At 50.4% G+C, this 22,688-nt stretch overlaps 1 protein-coding gene across 5 annotated transcripts in view; it reads right to left on the reverse strand.

The window, feature by feature from the left end:
* Positions 1–15,790: 15,790 nt before the first annotated feature.
* The window catches only part of LOC140720780 (NACHT, LRR and PYD domains-containing protein 3-like), a 43,608-nt gene continuing 36,710 nt past the window's right edge, over positions 15,791–22,688 (reverse strand). For all 5 annotated transcript variants that reach the window (XM_073035620.1, XM_073035619.1, XM_073035618.1 and 2 more), the window contains 3 exons: positions 18,300–18,470; positions 17,977–18,144; positions 15,791–17,812 (listed from right to left, as the gene is read on the reverse strand). In XM_073035620.1, coding sequence (XP_072891721.1) covers positions 17,725–17,812; positions 17,977–18,144; positions 18,300–18,470 — 427 coding nt within the window. In that variant the 3' untranslated portion in view covers positions 15,791–17,724. The remainder of the gene's footprint in view (positions 17,813–17,976; positions 18,145–18,299; positions 18,471–22,688) is intronic.

Below are 22,688 nucleotides of genomic sequence, written 5' to 3' on the forward strand. Positions count from 1 at the left end.
TCTACACAAATGGCCATTTAATGTAAACACATACTTCATTCCATTCCTCAGCTCTTCTCTGAATTTCCTCTGTGTCAGTGTATAGATACAAGTATTGGTGCACATGCTGAGTACTTGCAACATGAACCCAAATTGCTGTAGGATGTATACCGGGGAACTCAAATATCTGTCCTCGAAAAATAGCAGGTTAAGACCTACAAGTATCTGGGAGTACAGTTGGACGAGAAGCTAGACTGGACTGCAAACACAGATACCTTGTGCAGGAAGGCACAGAGTCGACTGTACTTCCTTAGAAGGTTGGCGTCATTCAATGTCTGCAGTGAGATGCTGAAGATGTTCTATAGGTCAGTTGTTGAGAGCGCCCTCTTCTTTGTGGTGGCGTGTTGGGGGGGAAGCATTAAGAAGAAGGACGCCTCACGTCTTAATAAGCTGATAAGGAAGGCGGGCTCTGTCGTGGGCAAAGTACTGGAGAGTTTAACATCGGTAGCTGAGCGAAGGGCGCTGAGTAGGCTACGGTCAATTATGGAAAACCCTGAACATCCTCTACATAGCACCATCCAGAGACAGAGAAGCAGTTTCAGCGACAGGTTACTGTCGATGCAATGCTCCTCAGACAGGATGAAGAGGTCAATACTCCCTAATGCCATTAGGCTTTACAATTCAACTGCCAGGACTTAAGAACTTTTTAAAGCTATTATTAATGCTTTTTGAGCTAGTGATTTAGATGCATATCATATTATTACTGAGTTAAGTATTGTATTGTATGTAATGAGTTTTTGCTACAACAAGTGTACGGGACATTGGAAAAAATGCTGAATTTCCCCATGGGGATGAATAAAGTATCTATCTATCTATCTATCTATCTATCTTGCCATTTCAGGGAATGGGCTAAATAGGGCATCCAAAATAATATGAAATTAGCTGATATAGAAAACAACAAAACAATCGATTTTCTGCGGTTTTCCACCTCGGCATCTTTCTGATTGTCGCTGCTGTGCCGAAGCCTTCTGCGGACTCTATTTGCCACAACGATATGTCTTACGGTTAACCCGTTAAATACCAGGATTAAGCCGATGGGTAGCAATGGTGTTAAGATACTGTCCAGTAATTGGTATGCTCTCCACACGGGTGAATTAGCGTATTCATATGTGGTGGTGCACCGCCACGGCGTGTTGTCAATGATGACGTAAGGTTCAAGGGCAAAGTAAGCCGGGGCACATCTCCCGCAGCTCACTATAACCACGATCACGATAACCACCATTGCTGTTCTCTCGATGCAGTATCGCTCACGCAGCCTTCGGCAACATATTGCGATGAAGCGATCGAAGGTAAAACTGACCGTAAACCAAACAGAACAGTCCGTCGTTACAGTCCGAAATATAAGTGTCAGAGCGCATACAGGAGTGATGAGCAGGTATCTGGAATAAATGTAGATATTGTTGGTCTGATCCACTAAAGCAACAACGATAACTACCATCAGATCTGCCGTTGCCATTCCAACCAGGTAACGGGTGATGCATTTGGAGAGTCCGCATTTTCCCCGAGATAGGATCACAATCGCCGTTAAGTTAACTGCAAGAAATTTGGAAACAAAATAGAAATATCGTCAGCTCCCTGACTACCCACATTCTACAGATGCTATGCAGGGTATGGTCTGTTTGGAAGTGGAAAGTGGGAATCCAGTGTGTGCGGTCTCCGTCGCTGCACTCCGGCTGGAGGACAATGCCGGATGTGAGTGTCAGTGGATTGGCGACCTGCCCACAGTTTAGAGCGAGGCATCCAAGTTCCACGACTCACGTGCGGAAGAACAATCGATCGCCACAGTAAACAACACCGTTTCCATTATTAGAGGCGAAATAGCTGAAGCGATTGTTTGTAGTGGAGTCAATGAGATATACATCACGAGTTCTCATTTACTGACATAGAAGAACAGACCTATGTGTTGAAAATAGACTGGGCCGTCATTTAAATAAACAGCCACGTTGTTATAAAATCGAAGTTTCTGCACTGACAGAGAATCGGACCTAGAAAAGCAGAGACCAGCATCACTTCAGAAAGCCTAGCGAGGTGAAATTATAAAAGAACGACAATATTCACACCAGCTTAATTGACAAAAGAAGAGAACACTGCCATCATCGTACTGAAAATGGAAATAAAACCATTAGATGCCTGAATCCTCCATTCCGGAAACACGTTTCAGCCGACGGTAGCATCTGTGTTCAGTAACAGTGCGGATACCGCAGCAGAGTATCAAAAGCACCATACATAAAGTGACCAGCTCCGGTATCTTACCGGGGACACCAACCGCTACAATTGTGGGATAGAAAATGGCCGCGATGTAGTAAATCGCCGCATATCCCATATTCCGTCAGAAGCAGTGTTCAGTTGTGCGGAGAGTTTCAGCTGCTCAGATGGACTGGTGATCGGTTTAGCAGACTTTTATTGAGGTGAGAGCAATTCCACTGAGACAATTAGCGTGGTTGTCACGTCAGGGACATTAGTGACAACCGATTGCACAAACAATTACGTTAAACTATTTTCACTCACTGTTCCCGTGTCATTAATTTGACTCCTCAAGGGATATTGCAATCTATTTACTTTAAAACAAAGTATGATGTGAATTTTCCATGTTATTTTCCATGATACCTGGCTTTAGCAATTAAAATTGGATATTTTTATATCTGTGTTGCTTTTAATGTCGGCATGCATATTGAAGTCGATTTACCTTGTAACATTTGACGGAGCACATTCGCTTCTGAAATTGAGGGAAGGAGTTTGTTCTGGCGGGTGCAATGGAGAGCACTTCTTTATTAAAGGGGAACATTCGTTCATTCTTTTCGTTCGTTCGTTCCAGTCATTCCGGGCGGATTGAGTGATGGAATAGACATGACAGCTGACATGTGTTACAATAACACTGCACTTACATTCCTCCAAACAATTTAGAAGATCCACAGCGATATTCCAGAGACCTGTGATCAAAAAGGGAGAGTGACCTCGGGAGATTAGCGAGGGCTGTGGACAGTTTGAAGAACAATGTTTTCCAGCGCACACATGGGCCGTTTGGCAGGAATCTGACCTCTTCCAGTGAAGGACTTGACACCCCATACCCGTGACCTGCGATGCAGTCTGTTTAACTTTAAAGATATTCTCAAAACAGCTACAATTCTACCGGTATTTCGCCATTCATTTTATGTTTGAACAAAAGTAACAAGCAGGTTTTCAGGATATTGTTTGTCACGAGGTTGTCTGTTTTTCTCCTGATTTGCTTTCAGGTATATTGTCGTTCATACAAACGTAGAAACATAGAAAACCTACAGCACAATATAGGCCTTTCGGCCCACAAAGTTGTGCCGAACATGCCCCTACCTAAGCAATCACTGGCGTTACACATAGCTCTCTATTTTTCTAAGCGCCATGTACCTATCCAAAAGTCTCTTAAAAGACCCTATCGTATCCACCTCCAGCACCGTTGCTGGCAGCCCATTCCACGCACTCACCACTCTCTGCGAGGAAGACCTACCCCCGACATCTCATCTGTAGCTACTCCCAAGCACCTTAATCCTTGTGTCCTCTTTGGCAACCATTTCAGCCATGGGAAAAAGCCTCTGACTATCCACACGATCAATGCTTCTCATCATCGTATACAAGTCTATCAGGTCACCTCTCATCTTCCGTCGCTCCTAGGAGAAAAGGCCAAGTTCACTCAACTGTTTTCATAAGGTAATCGCCACTGTGAGTATGTTCAAAACAGCGGATGTGTTCAAGCTCACCTGTCAATCACACTTCCTTCTGCTCCTACAGTGCACCGCTCCGTGCTGATTGTGGTTCTCGTACCGATGAACGGGCCTCGGCATATTGGAGAAAGTCTCACCACTCTGTTTCCATTGTGGAACCTCGTACTAATGTGCGGCCCTCGGTTGACTCGAGCAAGTAATACCTCTGCCTTCAAATCCATTCTCCCAAAGAGAATCACTTCGTGCCTTTCCGGGTTGAACTCCATCTGTAACTTTCCGGCGATGCTCTGCGTCCTGTCACTGTCCTGTTGTAATCTGTGACAAACCTCTATACCAGGGGTGTCAAACTCAAATACACAGTGGGCCAAAATTAAAAAATCGGTACAAGTCGAGGGCCGGACTGGTTCAGCGTTTATTGCAAAACTTATTGAAATGAATTTATTACACATATTAATCTGGAACTAACAAAGCTTGGGTTATTGCCTACAAAAACAACATTGAACATCAAATAAATAAAAATTCAGTTGCATTTATTTCTTCTGGCTTTATCTGCAGCTTTTCCGGAGTAATTTCTAATGAAAACATTTTTCCAGAGGCCAACGCTCTGTGATTCACACTAGTCTAAGCCAGATTCTTGGCATCTCATCTTGGATGCAAGTTCATCAATGTTTGGAGTCAGGCTTTGAGCTGAGGAAATCCTCAGAATTGAGTGATGGTGTTCATCAGAAAGACGACTCCTGTGTGATGTTGTGTTTATTTTCATCAAAGAGAACAGTTGTTCACACAGATATGTGCTGCCAAGTGCATTTGAGCAGCTTGGGTACGCAGCTGGGGCATTGTGTCGGGAATGAAACGTAGAAACTGTGCAGCGCCCACCGAGTCATACTTTGCCTTGAGTGTGTCACTACATTGGAGTTCAATCAGCTCCATTTGTATGTTGGTTGGTGCGCTTTCCCCGTCAGCTGCAAATGGATTACTGAGCAGTTCAAACCTGCTTTTTTGGGCTTCAAAGTCGGCAAATCGCCGTGTGAAGTCGGCACCAAGTATGCTAAGTTTTTCAGCAAACTTTGCACGTGGGAACACTGCGGTAGAAACCTGCTCTTTCATAGTTTGGCAACACGGAAAATGGCTCAAGTTTTCTTGCTGCATCTGCGTCTCCCACAGGCGCAGCTTGGTTTTAAAAGCCCTCACTGCAGCGTACATGTCTGTGATCACACGACCCCGCCCCTGAAGCTGCAGGTTGAGCGCATTGAGATGGCTCGTGATGTCACACAGAAACGCCATTTCACAAAGTAACTTTTTACCCCGGAGCTCTGTTGTGTCTTTCCCTTTGCTTTCCATGAACTGACAGATCTCCTCACGCAACTCGAAACATCTTTTCAGCACTTTTCCTTGGCTTAACCATCGCACCTCTGTGTGATAGGGCAAGTCATTATATTCTGAACCCAACTCCTCCAGAAACGTCTTGAACTCGCGGTGATTCAAACCTTTGCCTCTTATGAAGTTAACTGCTCGTCTTATGGTGCTCATTATATGTTCCATTTTCAAGGCTTTGCCACACAACGACTCCTGGTGTATGATGCAGTGATAAGCTGTCAGCTCACCTGCGCCATTTTCTTCCCGCATCTTCTCCCGGATCCTGCCCACCAATCCACTCTTTTGACCGCACATCGCGGGCGCTCCATCTGTCGTCAGTCCCACAAGTTTATCCCAAGGCAGCCTCATTATATTTACACATCTGGATACCTCTTCAAAGAGATCTTTTTCCAGTAGTTGTGCCATGCATTGATCTTAATCCCAAAAGTTCCTCTGTTACACACACACACTTGAGTCCACTCCACGAATGAAAATTGACAATTGGGCAGTATCAGAAGTGTCCCTGCTCTCATCCACAGCAAGGGAATATGCGATGAAATCTCTTCCCTTCCCCACCAGCTGTTGTTGTAGATTGGTGGCAAGCTCACGTACACGGTCAGCAACGGTGTTTCTGCTCAGGCTCACATTTGAAAATGCTTGCCTTTTATCTGGGCACACGACTCGCAAACTTTCATCATGCAGTTTTTAACAAATTCTCCCTCGGTAAAGGGCCGGACTGATTTAGCGATCTCTGCTGCCACAATAAAACTAGCCTTTACAGCAGCCTCACTTTGTGTTTTGGCTTTTGTGAACATAGCCTGCTGTGACGCCAGACTTCTTTTCAACTCTTCTACCTTCTGGAGCTTCTGTTTCTTGTCCAGATGCTTGCATTTGTCGTGGTGTTTCGTTTCATAGTGTCGTCGTACGTTATATTCTTTAATTACAGCCACACCGTCTCCGCACACAAGACAAACAGGTTTGCCCTTTATATCTGCGAACATATACTCTGCCTCCCACCTGCCTTGAAAACCCCTGTTTTCAAAGTCCACCTTTCGTTCAGCCATTTTTGGGGTGAGGGATAGCTGAAAGTTGACCACACGTGACTAGCGCCATAAGGATGCTGATTAGAGAGTAAGGCAAGCGCGAGCAATGCACTGGCAGTGCATTGTGGGATTTGTAGTATTAGTGATGCATGCAGTATACCGGCGGGCCAGCTCTAATAGAATTTTTTTTTATTAATTTATGATATTCAGGAAATAAACCAGGGAAACCGAATAAACACTAAAAACCCTGAAAACCTGGTACCTGAATAAACTCAGCATTAGCCATATCATACGCCATAGACGCTTCGATAACTGGGGCCAGCTTTAATAGTAAGTAGATATTATCTCGCGGGCAAAAGATAATTCCACCGCGGGCCGGATTTGGCCCGCGGGCTTTGAGTTTGACATATATGCTCTAAACCTTTCCTATCCGTGTCCCTGTCCGAGTGTCGTTAATGTACCTGCCCCGACCACTTCCTCCGGCAGCTCCTTCCACGGACGGACCACCCGTATCCCACTAAACCTTTCCTATCCGTGTCCCTGTCCGAGTGTCGTTAATGTACCTGCCCCGACCACTTCCTCAGGCAGCTCCTTCCACGGACGGACCACTCGTATCCCTCTGAACCTTTCCTATCCGTGTCCCTGTCCGAGTGTCGTTAATGTACCTGCCTCGACCACTTCCTCCGGCAGCTACTTCCACAGACGGACCACCCTCTGTGTGAAAAAGTTTCTCCTCGGGTCCCAAGTAAAACTCTAAAACCTGTGCCCTCTGGTTCAAGATTCCCCGACCCTGGGGAAAAGTCTGTTCACATTCACCCTATCTGTACCCCTCGTGGTTTTACACCCCTCTGTCAGGTCCCCCCTACGCTCCAGGGAATGAAGTCCCTACCTGCCCGACCTCTCTCCTTAACTCAGCACCTCGAGTCCCAGCGACACCCTCGTAAATCCTCGTGAGCTCCCGCCTCCGGTACACGGTGCCCTGTCTGACAATGGCGGGCATGCCAAACGCCGCCTTCACCGCCCCGTCTGCCTGTGACCCCACTTCCAGGGAACCACAAATCTAGGAAAATCCAGGAATCTAGGAATAATGGGCATAGTTCCCTGAAGGTGGAATCTCATGTGGATAGGGCGGTGAAGAAAGCTTTTGGGATGCTGGCCTTTATAAATCAGAGCATTGAGTATAGGAGGTGGGATGTAATGTTAAAATTGTACAAGGCATTGGTGAGGTCAAATTTGGAGTATTGTGTACAGTTCTGGTCACCGAATTATAGGAAAGATGTCAACAAAATAGAGAGAGTACAGAGAAGATTTACTAGAATGTTACCTGGGTTTCATCACCTAAGTTACAGGGAAAGGTTGAACAAGTTAGGTTGTGGCGACCCAATCACGAGCACACTCGAACCGGCTGACAATTAGCCAGAGCCAGAGACAAAGGTAGATAGCCTCAAGGAGTTTCAGTTACGTGCCTCTCGAAGTATCGAGTGGGGGAGACAGGCTTTAAAACAAGACTGTGTTTTTGAAATAAACTTATTCTGTGGTTGCAGTTTATCGACTCCGTGTCGTAATTTCAGCGCTGCGCGTAGCACCCCGCTACATTGGTGACCCCGACGGTCCAAACGTTTTTTTGGACCGGAAATGGCAGACGCTGTGTTTGTTAACGCGGTTTCCTTGAAGCTGCCAAGCTTCTGGACGCTACAACCTCACCTATGGTTTCAGCAAGCAGAAGCCCAATTCCATGTTCGGCAAATAACCTCAGAGGACACCCGTTACTACTACGTGGTGAGCTCCCTCGACCAGGACACAGCGGCCCAGGTCGCGGAGTTCGTACATTCTCCCCCGGCGGACAGCAAGTACACGGAATTCAAAGCCCTGCTCATAGGGACTTTCGGGCTCTCCCGCCGCGAGCGAGCTGCCAGTTTACTGCACCTGGATGGCTTGGGAGACAGGCCTCCATCAGCTTTAATGAATGAGATGTTGTCTCTGGCCGACGGACACACACCCTGCCTCATGTTTGAGCAGGTTTTCCTGGAGCAGCTGCCCGAGGACATACGCCTGCTGCTGTCCGACGCGGTTTTTAGCGACCCCCGGAAGGTGGCGGCCTGGGCGGACTTGCTGTGGAACGCCAAGAAGGAGAGTGGGGCGTCCGTCGCACAGATCACCCGGCCACGCTCCCAGCAGCAAACCAGTCCAGGCCCGGCTGCAGAGCCCGCTAAACCCAGAGGACGGGGTGTGGAGCCCAACGAGCACTGGCGTTTCTACCACCAGCGGTGGGGCGCAGAAGCCCGCCGTTGCCGCCCGCCCTGCCAGTTCCCGGGAAACGCCAGGGCCAGCCGTCGCTGATGGCTACGACGGCTGGCCGTCGGGATAGCCTCATGTATGTCTGGGACAAACAGTCGGGACGCCGGTTTTTGGTCGACACCGGTGCCGAGATCAGCGTCTTACCTCTGACGAGTTACGACACCCGCAGCAGGGCGCCGGGTCCCCCCCTACGGGCCGCGAACAGCAGCACAATAAGGACCTATGGCACCCGTCAGGTGCAGCTACAGTTCGGCTGCAGCCAGTTCACGTGGGACTTCACACTGGCCGCCGTAGCCCAACCGCTTCTGGGTGAGGATTTCTTGCGGGCTCACAGCCTACTGGTCGACCTGCCCAGGAAGAGATTGGTTCACGCCGAGACCTTTCAGACATTCCCCCTGGGTGCAGCCCAGTTGCCAGCCCCTCACCTCGGCTCCATCACGCTGTCCGACAACGACTTCACCAGGGTCCTGGCGGATTTCCCATCGGTTCTGGCACCGCAGTTCACGGCAGCCATGCCCCGACACGGTGTACAGCACTACATCCTGACCCAGGGACCACCCCTCCATGCCCGCGCTCGGCGGCTTCCCCCGGACAAACTCCGACTGGCGAAGGAGGAGTTCAAGCGGATGGAGGAATTGGGGATCATTCGGCGGTCCGACAGCCCATGGGCCTCTCCCCTGCACATGGTGCCCAAGGCGACAGGGGGCTGGAGACCGTGCGGCGACTACCGCAGGCTGAACGAGGCGACAACACCGGACCGCTACCCTGTGCCGCACATTCAGGACTTTGCAGCAAACCTGCACGGTGCACGAATCTTCTCCAAGGTAGACCTCATCCGCGGATACCATCAAATCCCGATGCATCCGGACGACGTCCCCAAAACGGCTCTCATCACCCCGTTCGGCCTTTTTGAGTTCCTCTGCATGCCGTTCGGCCTTTTTGAGTTCCTCTGCATGCCGTTCGGCCTGAGGAATGCCGCACAGACGTTCCAGCGGTTGATGGACGCGGTGGGACGCGACCTGGACTTCGCATTCATCTATTTGGACGACATCCTCATAGCCAGCAGCAGTCGTCAGGAGCATCTGTCCCACCTCCGACAGCTCTTTGCCCGGCTGAGTGACTACGGTCTAACGATCAACCTGGCCAAATGCCAGTTCGGGCTCGACACCATTGACTTCCTGGGCCACAGGATTACCACAGACGGGGCAACCCCTCTGCCCGCTAAGGTAGATGCGGTCCGCCATTTCCCCCGACCCACCACGGTCAAAGGCCTGCAGGAATTCGTAGGTATGGTCAATTTCTACCACCGCTTCCTCCCTTCAGCTGCCCGGATCATGCGCCCCCTGTTCGCCTTGCTGTCCGTTCCGGGCAAGTACATTACCTGGGATGAGGAGTCCGCCGCCGCTTTCATTCATACGAAGGAGGTCTTGGCGAATGCCACGATGCTAGTGCACCCCAGAATGGACGTCCCTACCGCCCTCACGGTGGACGCATCTAACACGGCAGTCGGTGGTGTACTGGAGCAGTTCATCGCGGGCCGCTGGCAACCCCTGGCGTTTTTCAGCAAACACCTGCGGCCACCCGAGCTCAAATACAGTGGTTTCGACCGGGAACTGTTGGCGCTATACCTGGCAATCCGGCATTTCAGGTACTTCTTAGAAGGTAGGCCCTTCACCGCGTTCACGGACCACAAACCGCTTACCTTTACATTCACAAAGGTGTCCGATCCCTGGTCGTCCCGCCAGCAGCGCCATCTGTCCTACATCTCCGAATACACGACGGACGTCCGGCACGTCTCGGGTAAGGACAATGTCGTGGCGGATGCGCTCTCTCGCCCTAACATTCACGCCCTTTCCCAAGGGGTAGACTTCGAGGCACTGGCTGAGGCACAGCTGGCAGATGAGGAGATCCCGTGTTACAGAACAGCAGTCTCCGGTTTGCAGCTCCAGGACCTCCCCGTAGGCCCAGGTGAGAGGACCCTACTCTGTGACGTTGCCACCGGCCAGCCCCGTCCCTTCGTCCCGGCACCTTGGCGACGACGCGTTTTCGACTCCATTCATAACTTGGCGCACCCCTCCATCCGCACTACCGTCCGGATGGTCTCCAGCAGGTTCGTTTGGCACGCACTCCGCAAGCAGGTCCGTGACTGGGCCAGAACGTGCCTGCACTGCCAGACGGCCAAGGTGCAGCGGCACACCAAAGCTCCGCCGCAACAGTTCCACCCCACCCACCGGCGTTTCGACCACATTCATGTGGATATCTTGGGCCCTCTGCCAGTGTCGCGCGGGGCGCGGCATCTCCTGACTATCGTGGACCGGTTCACAAGATGGCCAGAGGCGGTCCCACTCACCGACACCACCTCCGGATCTTTTGCCCGGGCGCTGATCGCCACCTGGGTTTCCCGCTTTGGTGTCCCGGCCCACATTACCTCCGACAGAGGCGCCCAGTTCACCTCCAGCCTCTGGTCAGCGATGGCCAACCTGTTGGGGTCTCAGCTGCACCACACCACTGCCTACCACCCACAGTCGAACGGACTGGTGGAGCGTTTCCACCGCCACCTGAAGTCGGCTCCCATGGCGCGCCTGCGAGGAGCTAACTGGGCGGACGAGCTTCCCTGGGTCCTACTCGGCGTCCGCACGGCGCCCAAAGACGATCTGCACGCTTCGTCGGCCGAGTTGGTGTACGGCGCGCCCCTGGTCGTTCCCGGGGAGTTCATACCAGCCCCAAGGGGGCGAGAGGAAGAACCCGCAGCGGTCCTGGGCAGACTACGCGAGAGACTCGGTGCCCTGGCCCCCATACCCACTTCGCAGCATGGGCAGCACCCGACCTGCGTACCCAAAGATCTGCGGAACTGTAAGTTTGTGTTTGTACGCCGGGGCGGGCATCGGCCACCGCTGCAACGGCCCTACGAGGGGCCGTTTACGGTGATCAGAAACGACGGGTCCACGTTCGTGCTGGACGTTGGGGGAAGAGAGGAGGTTTTCACGGTGGACCGACTCAAACCGGCCCATGTGGACTTGGCGCAACCGGTCGAGTTTCCGGCACCGCGGCGCAGAGGCCAACCTCCCAAACAGGGCCCGGCCCAGACTGTGGACATTGGGGGGTCTACCGCCGGTTCTGGGGACCGAATTATAGGAAAGATGTCAACAAAATAGAGAGAGTACAGAGAAGATTTACTAGAATGTTACCTGGGTTTCATCACCTAAGTTACAGGGAAAGGTTGAACAAGTTAGGTTGTGGCGACCCAATCACTAGCACACTCGAACCGGCTGACAATTAGCCAGAGCCAGAGACAAAGGTAGATAGCCTCAAGGAGTTTCAGTTACGTGCCTCTCGAAGTATCGAGTGGGGGAGACAGGCTTTAAAGCAAGACTGTGTTTTTGAAATAAACTTATTCTGTGGTTGCAGTTTATCGACTCCGTGTCGTAATTTCAGCGCTGCGCGTAGCACCCCGCTACAAGGTCTTTATTCTTTGGAGCGTAGAAGGTTGAGGGGGGACTTGATAGAGATATTTAAAATTATGAGAGGGATAGATAGGGTTGACATGGATAGGCTTTTTCCATTGAGAGTAGGGGAGATTCAGACAAGAGGACATGAGTTGAGAGTTAAGGGGCAAAAGTTTAGGGGTAACACGAGGGGGAATTTCTTTACTCAGAGAGTAGTAGCTGCGTAGAAGCAGCTTCCAGTAAAAGTGGTAGAATCTGGTTCAATTTTGTCATTAAGAAAATGGACAGGAAAGGAATAGAGGGTTATGGATTGAGTGTAGGTCACTGGGACTAGGTGAGAGTAAGCGTTCGGCACGGATAAGAAGGGCCGAGGCCTGTTTCCGTGCTGTAATTGTTATATGGTTATAAACCAAAATTTGGCGTGTTCCGTTAATTGAAGGCTAAAGTTCCCCGTCTCTCACCCCTCTCCCTCGTTCACCGCTCTCCGCCTCTCACCCTGTCCATATCTCACTCTCTCTCTGCCCCTCTCTGTTTTCCACCCTTCTCTGCCTTCCCTGTCCGACCTCTCTCATCTCCTGCCTCTCACCTCTCTCCCCCACATGACTCTCATGTCTCTCCCTGTATCAACTGTCCTCTGCCACCTCTCTTCTTTCTCCCACTTCCCTACCCGCATCTCTCCCCCACCCACCCTCTCTCTTCCTCACCCATTGCCCCCCTTCTCTCCCTTCCCGTCTGGGTCTCCCCACCTCCGCCTACCCCAATACCCACTCTCTCTCACCCCTCTCTCTTCCCCGGACATCTCCACCCATGCCCCTCTCTCTCCCCCCTCTCTGTCTCTCACCCCGTTTCTCTCTCTCTCTCCCCCTCTCCACTCCTCTCTTTCCGTCTGGCTCTCTCCCCCCTCCCATGCTCCCTCCGCTCTGTCACTCCGCCAAACACCCAATCTCGCAGAGGTTTGTCAGCGGGATCACGGTGATCTTGCTGGTCAACTGCCTGGTCTCGCTGGTGATGTCCGTCCTCACGGCCATCGCCAACTGCAGGGACCTCGAGTGCTGCGCCGCACAGCCTCCGGTGGTGAGTGGGATCTTCCTGTGCATGGAAGGGGTGTGTGTGGGCGGCGAGGGATGGGGCATGGGTACAAGAGATGGGGGAGGTGAACAGCGTGGGGAGGGAGTAAGAGAGCGGGAGGGGTAGAAAGAGATGGAGGCAGAAAAGGAATAAAAGGGTGCAGAGAGGGGTGGAGAGAGGAGGATAGGGTGGAGAGAGGATGATGGGGTGGGGAGAGGAGTATAGGGTGGAGAGAGGAGGATAGGGTGGGAAGAGGGGTGGAGAGAGGAGGATAGGGTGGAGTGGGTGGAGAGAGGTGAATAGGGTGGGGAGAGGGGAGGAGGATAGGGTAGAGGGTGGAGAGAGGAGAGGGAGGGGAGAGGGGTGGAGAGAGGAGGATTGGGTGGGGAGAGAGAGGTGGGGGAAGAGATGGAGAGAGAAGAGGGGACAGAGAGAGACGCTGAGGGAGTGGGTCTCATCTCCTCTCCTCACCTTCTCTTTCTCCCCTCCCATCCTCAATCTGACCCCTCCCTCTCCCCCACCCCCCTGCAGAAAATGGTTGAGATCCACGCCAACCAGCCTGCACCGCCAGACCTCGCCACCATCTTCTCCGGCAAGCCGGCGCCCACTCCTGCCTTTGACGGGCTCCAGTGACGACACGTCCCCCTACTCCATGGAACAACCTGAACGATTCGGGCCGAGCAATCTGAGGCTCAGCCCGAAAGAAAAGTCAAAGCAGGACTTTCAAGATTGAGGAGAGGAGCGGGGGCGGGTAACGGTGCTAGCCTCTTCCCGTAGTCACATTCCTCCCCCGTGGGAACCTCCCAGTTCCATCTCCCTTGTTACGAGACGCCCTCTCCCACCCTCGGCTCCCGTCACTCCTGAAACACTCCGCTCTCGGTCCCCTCGCTCTCCCCTCTATCACCGCCCATCTCACCCAGGTTGGTGGCCATTTTGTGATGGTTACCAATGACAACCGCTCTCCCACCATTGTAGAATGGGGCAAACCCTTTTCCTCACCTTCCACTCACTTCACTCCCTGTTTATTCAATCTCAACTCCTTATTCCTCCTCTCCTTCCCCTCGGTGCCCGATCTCCTGAATCTCCATTTAACCTTCTGCCGACAGCCATTGTGTGACAGTGTGAGACCCTCCTTCCCACTTCCTGCACCACGAAGTGTGTCACTCCCTCTGTTACGTACTCGTGACAGTGGTACCCTTGTCACGTGACTGGGGTTGAAGTTATACTGGACTTCAGGTAATGGTCTTGTGATGGTGGAGTGATGTCATTTTCCCGCCAGTAGAGATCATGTGACAGGTTTTTTTAACAGGGTATAAAAGGAAGACCCCACCCTGTCAGGTGGGGCAGTTCGTGGCTGGATTTGCCATGTTGACTTCATGCCGCTGCGTGATTTAATGTGATGACGCAGTTTAGTTGAAAGATGAAGTTTTATCTAATGCTTAAAGTTTAAAAGGTCATTGCCAGCAGTTTCTTTACAATACTGTTGGTTAAGAATCAGTGGAGAGTGAAGATCGGAGTTTGGGAGTTAAAGATCGAGGAGAATCGATTTTCGACGGTGGAATGGGTTCGACCTTGTGTGATCCTCATTCGGAAAGATTTCGTTGACTGTTCTCGTGTTAATCTCTGCGGGATAGCAGCAGATTGAGGACAGTGTGATAAAGGAAAGGTCAGTGCCTTTAAGCCGTTACGTTTCATAAAATTCTTCGTGGGAAGAGTTCAACTTTGGAAACTGAAGGAAAACGACGTGGAAGAGAATTTAAATCACCTTAAAAAGTCTCTCCTTTTAAATGGACTGTGAGCATTTTGAACTTTTGGCATACCACTTTTAAAGAACTGTTTTTGCAACGTCGCTTTAAGAACTGTGAAGCTGCCGCACAGCAGCTGTTTTCCGGTTACGTTAGTGTTTGTTTACTTCTGGGGGGTTTGTTTTCAGTGTTTAATAAACGTGTTATTTGTTATAAAAACCCTTGCCTAACTCACATATATTTATTGTTGCCTGAATACGTAACACCTCACACTCACCATCTTGTCACCCTCCTTCCCAACCCGTCACTCGCAAACCGTTTCCCTCCCTCCCCTCGCTCTCCTCTCCCCGCCATCTCGATGCTCTGCATCGTATGCTGTTTGGGGCCAACCGTTTTACGATGCCAATCTTCACCTCTCCTCATCGCCCTCTGTCTCTCTGTTACCCAGTGTCACTCCCCTACTCACCCCGTCACTCCTGCCACCCTCCCCTCTCTGGCCCCTTGTCCTTTCTCCCGTCATCCACCACATCCTGGGTGGTGAACATTTTCTGATGGGAAATTCTGCTCCCGCACCCAATCCCTTCCCTCCGTCGTTGAGTGAGTCGCTCCTCTCTCCCTCTGTTGGGACACTCAACTCTCTGTCTCATCAGCCCTGGCAGCGTCCCCGACAACCCCCCCCCCCGCTACCCCTTGCCTCCGAGCACACCCCGTTCCTTGCAGCTTGTCTTATTTGCGAAGGCAATTGTCACCACCCATTCATCTTCCACTATTGAAATTGTCACTCCCCCACACTCCACATCCTGTCCAATCAGACCACTCCCTCCCATCCCATTACATCCTCTCCCTTCCCATTACATACCCTCCCTCTCCCTTCCTGTCGTTTCACTCTTCCTCACCCCGTCTTTGTCTTCTCCATGTCGGCCACCAGTTTGTGACAGGAACTTTCACCCCTCCCCTTTCCGTCCCCTATTGAGTCAGTGACTTCGCTACACTCACCGTCTCATCAGTCCATTCCTCGTCCCGTCACTCCTCTTCCTCCCAAACCCCTCACCCTCCTCCCCAAAGCCCACATGTATATGTGCATGTGTGAATATCTGAGATATATACAATAGTTTATTCAATGACAAAATTATTGGACTTAAAACATATATACAACACCCAGGACTATATAAAACACAAATTAAAATACTGTTATTACAATCAATAACACACTCGATCCTGGGATTGTATCCATGGGCACCGCATGTTCCTTCGCCATAGATTCTGTGTGTGACAGTGGCCACTGTAAGTCAGTGTCTCACTCCATCCCTGGTGGCCACATTAACCAAGGATTCACCCATTTTAAATCAGTGCGTCCCTCCCTCTCTTGTGCTCACTTCTACCAAAGCCGCCACTCTCTCCCCAGCGGCCATTTCAAGTGAAGCTTCGGACATCCCACCTCTCCCGGAAGTTCCCAGAGTCTCCCGCATATTGATATTGGCTCCCTGACACCCGCAAATTATATACAATCTCCCGCAAATCGATTTTTTTGAGAGGGGGAGGGAGAGGGATGGAGAGGGATGGAGCGCTCCATGGCAGAGTATTAAAAAAAAAGAAAATACAAAATGTACTTCACCCCAGACTACACTAAAGTGTACCCCTGCCTAATAGGGGTCAAGAATACTGACAGTGTTGCTCGCTGCACTGTTTGCAACAGTGACTTTTCTATTGCTCATGGTGGGTTAAATCACTGTTGAAGTGAGTTTAACGGGTGTCATTCGTTCATTAGCATAGCTAACGTTATTTAAACTAGCTGGCTGGCTGCTAAGGAGCTACACTATTGCAGACATCCCACCTCTCCCAGGAGTTCCGGGAGTCTCCCGCAAGTTGATGGTGTCTGCTTCCCTGAAATGAGATTTTGCAGGGTGGGATTAATTGAGTGATGGAATGGTGCAGACGGAGCTTCACTGTGTGTTTGGCACTGCAAGTGTGTGATGGGACGGTGTGGAGGGAAATTCACTCTGTGTCTGACCCAGGGAGTGTGTGATGGGATGGTGTGGAGGGAGATTCACTCTGTGTCTGACCCCGGAAGTGTGTGATGGGACCGTGTGGAGGGAGATTCACTCTGTGTCTGACCCTGGGAGTGTGTGATGGGACGATGTGGAGGGAGATTCACTCTGTGTCTGACCCCGGGAGTGTGTGATGGGACGGTGTGGAGGGAGATTCACTCTGTGTCTGACCCCGGGAGTGTGAGATGGGACGGTGTGGAGGGAGGGTCACTCTGTGTCTGACCCTGGGAGTATGTGATGGGATGGTGTGGAGGGAGATTCACTCTGTGTCTGACCCCGGGAGGGTGTCAAGGGACGGTGTGGAGGGAGATTCACTCTGTGTCTGGTCCCGGGTGTGAGTAAATTTACAAATGTAAGTTAAACAACGTGTGAGCTGCTGACGTGTGGGAATAAATAGGTTTCTCCTGACTCACTCACAGTCACACACAATTAACTGACCTGCGACAAGGAGTGACAGTTTCAATAATCAGTCCCGTTTCTCACCCTCACTCTGCATCGGGGAACCGATGATTATAAAATCACACTTCAGGGCCGTGTCCGGGATGGCTGCAGATCCAGGATCACTGCCGAGGGATTTGTCAATTTAACATCATTATATCGGCCAGGCTGCCGAATGCACAGTCCTCAGCAAAGGGAGCAAAAGGATTCTCTCCCGGGATAATCCCACCCCGGGACACCGGTGTCCCAGACTGAGCCCCAGCCCCCGGGCTCTTCCTGTCTTGGTAAATCCCCGGGGTGTCACGTGGGGGAGTCTCGAACACTCACATCCGGCGGAAGCTGCGCCGCCGGACAACAGGCGGAAACACGTCACTGCGGGACCGCTCTGAGCGACACACAGAGCGAGACCTGAGCCGGTTCCATTCAAACCGCTGGGAATCACCCCCGGTGCGCAGCCATTAAAGGTAAGGGCGGGAGTTAAAGGGGCGGGCGGGGAATCGGCCAAATGTCCCCATCCTGCGGGCGGGAATGTTCACACATTCAGATGTTCAGACGGTCACTCTCAGTCCGGGTCTGGGTTCCTGCAGAGATCTCAGTTCCTTCCCCCCTGTTTCACTGAACTGATTCATCCCCAGCCTGAAAGAGATGGAAGAATAAATATGAAATAAACAGATTACACAACAGTGTCAGTAACAGGGGACTGGGGTTAATGTTTCACCAGCACTCACAGACAAATATCACCAGAAAACCCGTGGATCCACTGATATTTTATCACATTGAACATTAACACAAACACTCACTCGATCCGCTCCAGACTCGGGAGGGTCAGTATGAGGCGGCGGAGAGTGGGGACAGATTGGTCTGTCAGTGAGTTTAATCCCAGGTCCAGCTCCGTCAGTGATTGGTTTGTACTGAGAGCGGAGACGAGATCCTTGACACCAGAATCTGTGAGAACGACATTGTGCAGCCTGGAGATGAGAGAGAGTGATGGTGAAGGACACAGAGGGACAGGAGATGGTACAAATCCACAGTGTTTATCAGTAACACAATTACTGATCACATTAATGTTCAGTGTCAGACACCCAGTGACTGTAAACACAATCTCCCACAGTCTGGTACTTACCACAGTCTCTGTATTTTACACTCTGGGTTCCTCAGAGCCGCAGACACCAGTTTCACTCCTGAATCTCCCAGTTTATTAACACTCAGGTCCAGCTCCGTCAGTGATGGGTTTGTACTGAGAGCAAAGATGAGATCCTCGGCACTAGAATCTGAGAGACCGACATCCCTCAGCCTGGAGATGAGAGAGAGAGTGAGGATGAAGGACACAGAGAGACAGGAGATGGTACAAATCTCCAGTGTTTATTAGTAACACAATTACTGATTTTGTTCTTCAGCACGACTATGCAAGTCGGCCAGTGAGAACAGCGAGATGAGTTTAAAAGGGGGACAGATTTACAGAGTGAGCGTCAGAGGAGTGGTTGACAGAGTAGGAAGGCTTTGGATGAATGGGGCTTCGGCGATAAAGGGTCCAGGCGAGGTAGGTTATCTGTTTACAATACAGACAGAGAGTATGTGTGTGAGGCTGGTTTTCTGTGCTCGGTGTCAGATGTGGGAGACGGCAACATCTGCGCCTAGTGTGTTGATTTGCAGCTCCTTAGGGACCACATTTGGGAACTGGAGATGCAGCTCGATGACTTTGTCTGGTCAGGGAGAGCGAGGAGGTGATAGAGAGGAGTTACAGGCAGGTGGTCGGACCGGGGCCACGGGAGACTGAAGATGTGGGTCACAGTCAGGAGAGGGAAGGACAAGAGGCAGGTACTAGAGAGTGCCCCTGTGGCTGTACCCCTTGACAATAAGTACTCCTGTTTGAGTACTGCTGGAGGGGGTGACAGCCTGGGGGGTGGGGTGATGAAGCAACAGTGGCCGTGCCTCTGGCACAGAGTCTGGCCCTGTGGTTCAGAAGGGTAGGGAAAGGAAGAGGATGGCAGTAGAGATAGAGGACTCTATAGTTAGGGGGTCAGACAGGCGATTCTTTGAATGCAGGAAAGAAACACAGATGGTAGTTTGACTCCCAGGTGCCAGGGTCCGGGATGTTTCTGATCGCATCCAAGATATCCTGCAGTGGGATGGAGAACCGCCTGAGGTCGTGATACATATTGGTACCAATGACATAGGTAGGAAAAGGGAGGAGGTCCTGAAAACAGACTACAGGGCATTCGGATGTAAGTTGAGAAGCAGAACCTCAAAGGTAGTAATCTCGGGATTACTGCCTGTGCAATGCGACAGTGAGAATAGGAATAGGATGAGGTGGAGGATAAATGCGTGGCTGAGGGATTGGGGCAGGAGGCAGGGATTCAAGTTTCTGGATCATTGGGACCTCTTTTGGAGCAGGTGTGACCTGCACAAAAAGGATGGGTTGTACTTGTATCCCAGGGGGACCAATATCCTGGTGGGGAGATTTGCTAAAGTTATAGGGGAGAGTTTAAACTAGAATTGCTGGGGGGGGGGGGGGGGGGGGAGGGAACCAAATTGATGAGACGGAGGACAGGGAGGTTGGCTCAGAAACAGAGAAAATTTGGAGACAGTGCGAGAGGGAGGATAGGCAAGTGATAGAGAATGGAAGCACTCAGTCTGATGGTTTGAGATGTGTCTATTTTAAAGTGAGGTGTATCATGAATAAAGAGCATGAGCTTAGAGCGTGGATCAGCACTTGCAGCTATGATGTTGTGGCCATTACAGAGACTTGGATGGTGCAGGGACAGGAATGGCTACTTCAAGTGCCAAACTTTAGATGTTTCAGAAAGGATAGGGAGGGAGGCAAAAGAGGTAGGAGCATGACGCTGTTGATCAGAGATAGTGTCACGGCTGCAGAAAAGGAGGAGGTTATGGAGGGGTTGTCTATGGAGTCTCTGTGGGTGGAAGTTAGGAACAGGAAGGGGGTCAATAAATCTACTGGTTGTTTTTTTATAGACCACCCAACAGTAACAGGGACATCGAGGAGCAGATAGGGAGACAGATTCCGGCAAGGTCTAATAATAACAGGGATTATAAAGTGTGAGATTTTAATTTCCCAAATATTGACAGGCATCTCCCCAGAGTGAGGGGTTTAGATGGAGTGGAGTTTGTTAGGTGTGTTCGGGAAGGTTTCCTGACACAACATGTAGATAAGCCTACAAGAGGAGAGGCTGTACTTGATCTGGTATTGGGAAATGAACCTGGTCAGGTGTCAGGTCTCTCAGTGGGAGAACATTTTGGAGACAGTGATCAGAATTCTCTCTCTTTTACCATAGCATTAGAGAGGGATAGGAACAGGCAAGTTCGGGAAACCTTTAATTGGAGTAAGGGGAACTATGAGGCTATCAGGCTGGAACTTGTAAGCATAAATTGGAAACTGATGTTCACAGGGAAACATACCGAAGAAATGTAGAAAATGTTCAGGGGATATTTGCGTGGGGTTCTGAGTAGGTACGTTCCAATGAGACATGGAAAGGATGGTAGGGTACAAGATCCGTGGTGTACAAAGGCCGTTGTAAATCTAGTCAAGAAGAAGAGCTTACGAAAGATTCAAAAAATGAGGTAATGATATGACTCTGGAAGATTATAAGGCTAGCAGAAAGGAGCTTAAGAATGAAATCAGGAGAGCTAGATGGGGCCATGAGAAGGCCTTGGCGGACAGGATTAAGGAAAACCCCAAATCATTCTGCAAGTATGTGAAGAGCAAGAGGATAAGATGCGAGAGAATAGGACGAATCAAGTGTGACAATGGAAAAGTGCGTATGGAACCGGAGAAAATAGTGGAGGTATTTAATGAATCATTTGCTTCAGTATTCATGACGGTAACGGACCTTGGCAATTGTAGGGGTGACTTGCAGTGGACTGAAAAGCTTGAGAATGTAGAAATTAAGAAAGAGGATGTGCTGGAGCGTTTGTAAAGCTTCAAGTTGGATAGGTCACCGGGAGATGACAGGATGTACCCAGGCTACTGTGGGAAGTGAGTGAGGAGATTGCTGAGCCTCTGGCAATGATCTCTGCATCATCAATGAGGACGGGAGAGGCTCTGGAGGATTGGAGGGTCGCGGATGTTGTTCCCTTATTCAGAAAAGGGAGTAGGGATAGCCCAGAAAATTATAGGCTAGTGAGTCTTAAAGTCATCAACTAAGTAGATGGAGAAGATCCTGAGGGGTAGGATTTATGAACATCTGGAGAAGCAAAATATGATCAGGAATAGTCAACATGGCTTTGTCAATGGCAGGTCGTGCCTTACGAACTTGATTGAATTTTTTGAGAATGTGACTAAGCACATTAATGAAGGAAAAGCAGTAGATGTTGTGTATATGGGTTTTGGCAAGGCATTTGATAAGGTACCCCATGCAAGGCTTATTGAGAAAGTAAGGAGGCATGGGATCCAAGGGGACGTTGCTTTGTGGATCCAGAACTGGCTTGCCAACAGAAGCCAACGAGTGGTTGTAGACGGGTCATATTCTGCATTGAGGTCGGTGACCAGTGATGTGCCTCAGAAATCTGTTCTGGGACACTCAATCTTTGTGATTTTTATAAATGACCTGGATGAGGAAGTGGAGGGATAGGTTAGTAAATTTGCTGATGACACGAAGGTTAGTGGTGTTATGGATAGTGTGGAGGGCTGTCAGAGGTTACAGCGGGGCATTGATAGGATGCAAAACTGTGCTGAGAAGTGGCAGATGGAGTTCAACCCAAATAAGTGTGAGGTGGTTCATTTTGGTAGGTCAAATATGATGGCAGACTCTTGGCAGTGGAGGATCAGAGGGATCTTGGGTTCTGAGTCCATAGGTCACTCAAAGCTGCTACGCAGGTTGACTCTGTAGTTAAAAAGGCATACGGTATATTGGCTTTAATCAGACATGGGATTGAGTTTAAGAGCCAAGAGGTAATGCTGCAGCTATATAGAACCCTGGTCAGACCCCACTTGGAGTATTGTGCTCAATTCTGGTCGCCTCACTATAGGAAGGATGTGGAAACCATAGAAAGGGTGCAGAGGAGATTTAGAAGGATTTTGCCTGGATTGGGGAGTATGCCTTATCAGGATAGTTTGAGTGAACTTGGCCTTTTCTCTTGGAGTGACAGAAGATGAGAGGTGACTCGATAGAAGTGTACAAGATAATGAGAGGCATTGATTGTGTGGATAGTCAGAGGCTTTTCCCCAGGGCTGAACTGGCTAGAATGACAGGGCATATTTTTAAGGCACTTGGAAGCAGGTGCCTTATATCAGAAGATATCAGGGGTAAGTTTCTAACAGAGAGAGTACTGAGTGCATAGAGTGGGCTCCCGGCAGCAGCAGTGGAGGTGGAAATGATAGAGTCTTTAAGAGACTCCTGGATGGCTACATGGAGCCCAGAATAATAGAGGGCTATGGTAAAGCCTAGGTAGTTCTCAGGTAGGGACGTGTTCGGCACAGCTTTGTGAGCTGAAGGGCCTGTATTGTTCTGTAGGTTTTCTACGTTTCTTTGTTTCTACTGATCACATTAATGTT

The sequence above is a fragment of the Hemitrygon akajei genome, unplaced genomic scaffold (genome assembly GCF_048418815.1).
Source record: "Hemitrygon akajei unplaced genomic scaffold, sHemAka1.3 Scf000047, whole genome shotgun sequence".
Classification (NCBI taxonomy): Eukaryota; Metazoa; Chordata; class Chondrichthyes; order Myliobatiformes; family Dasyatidae; genus Hemitrygon; species Hemitrygon akajei.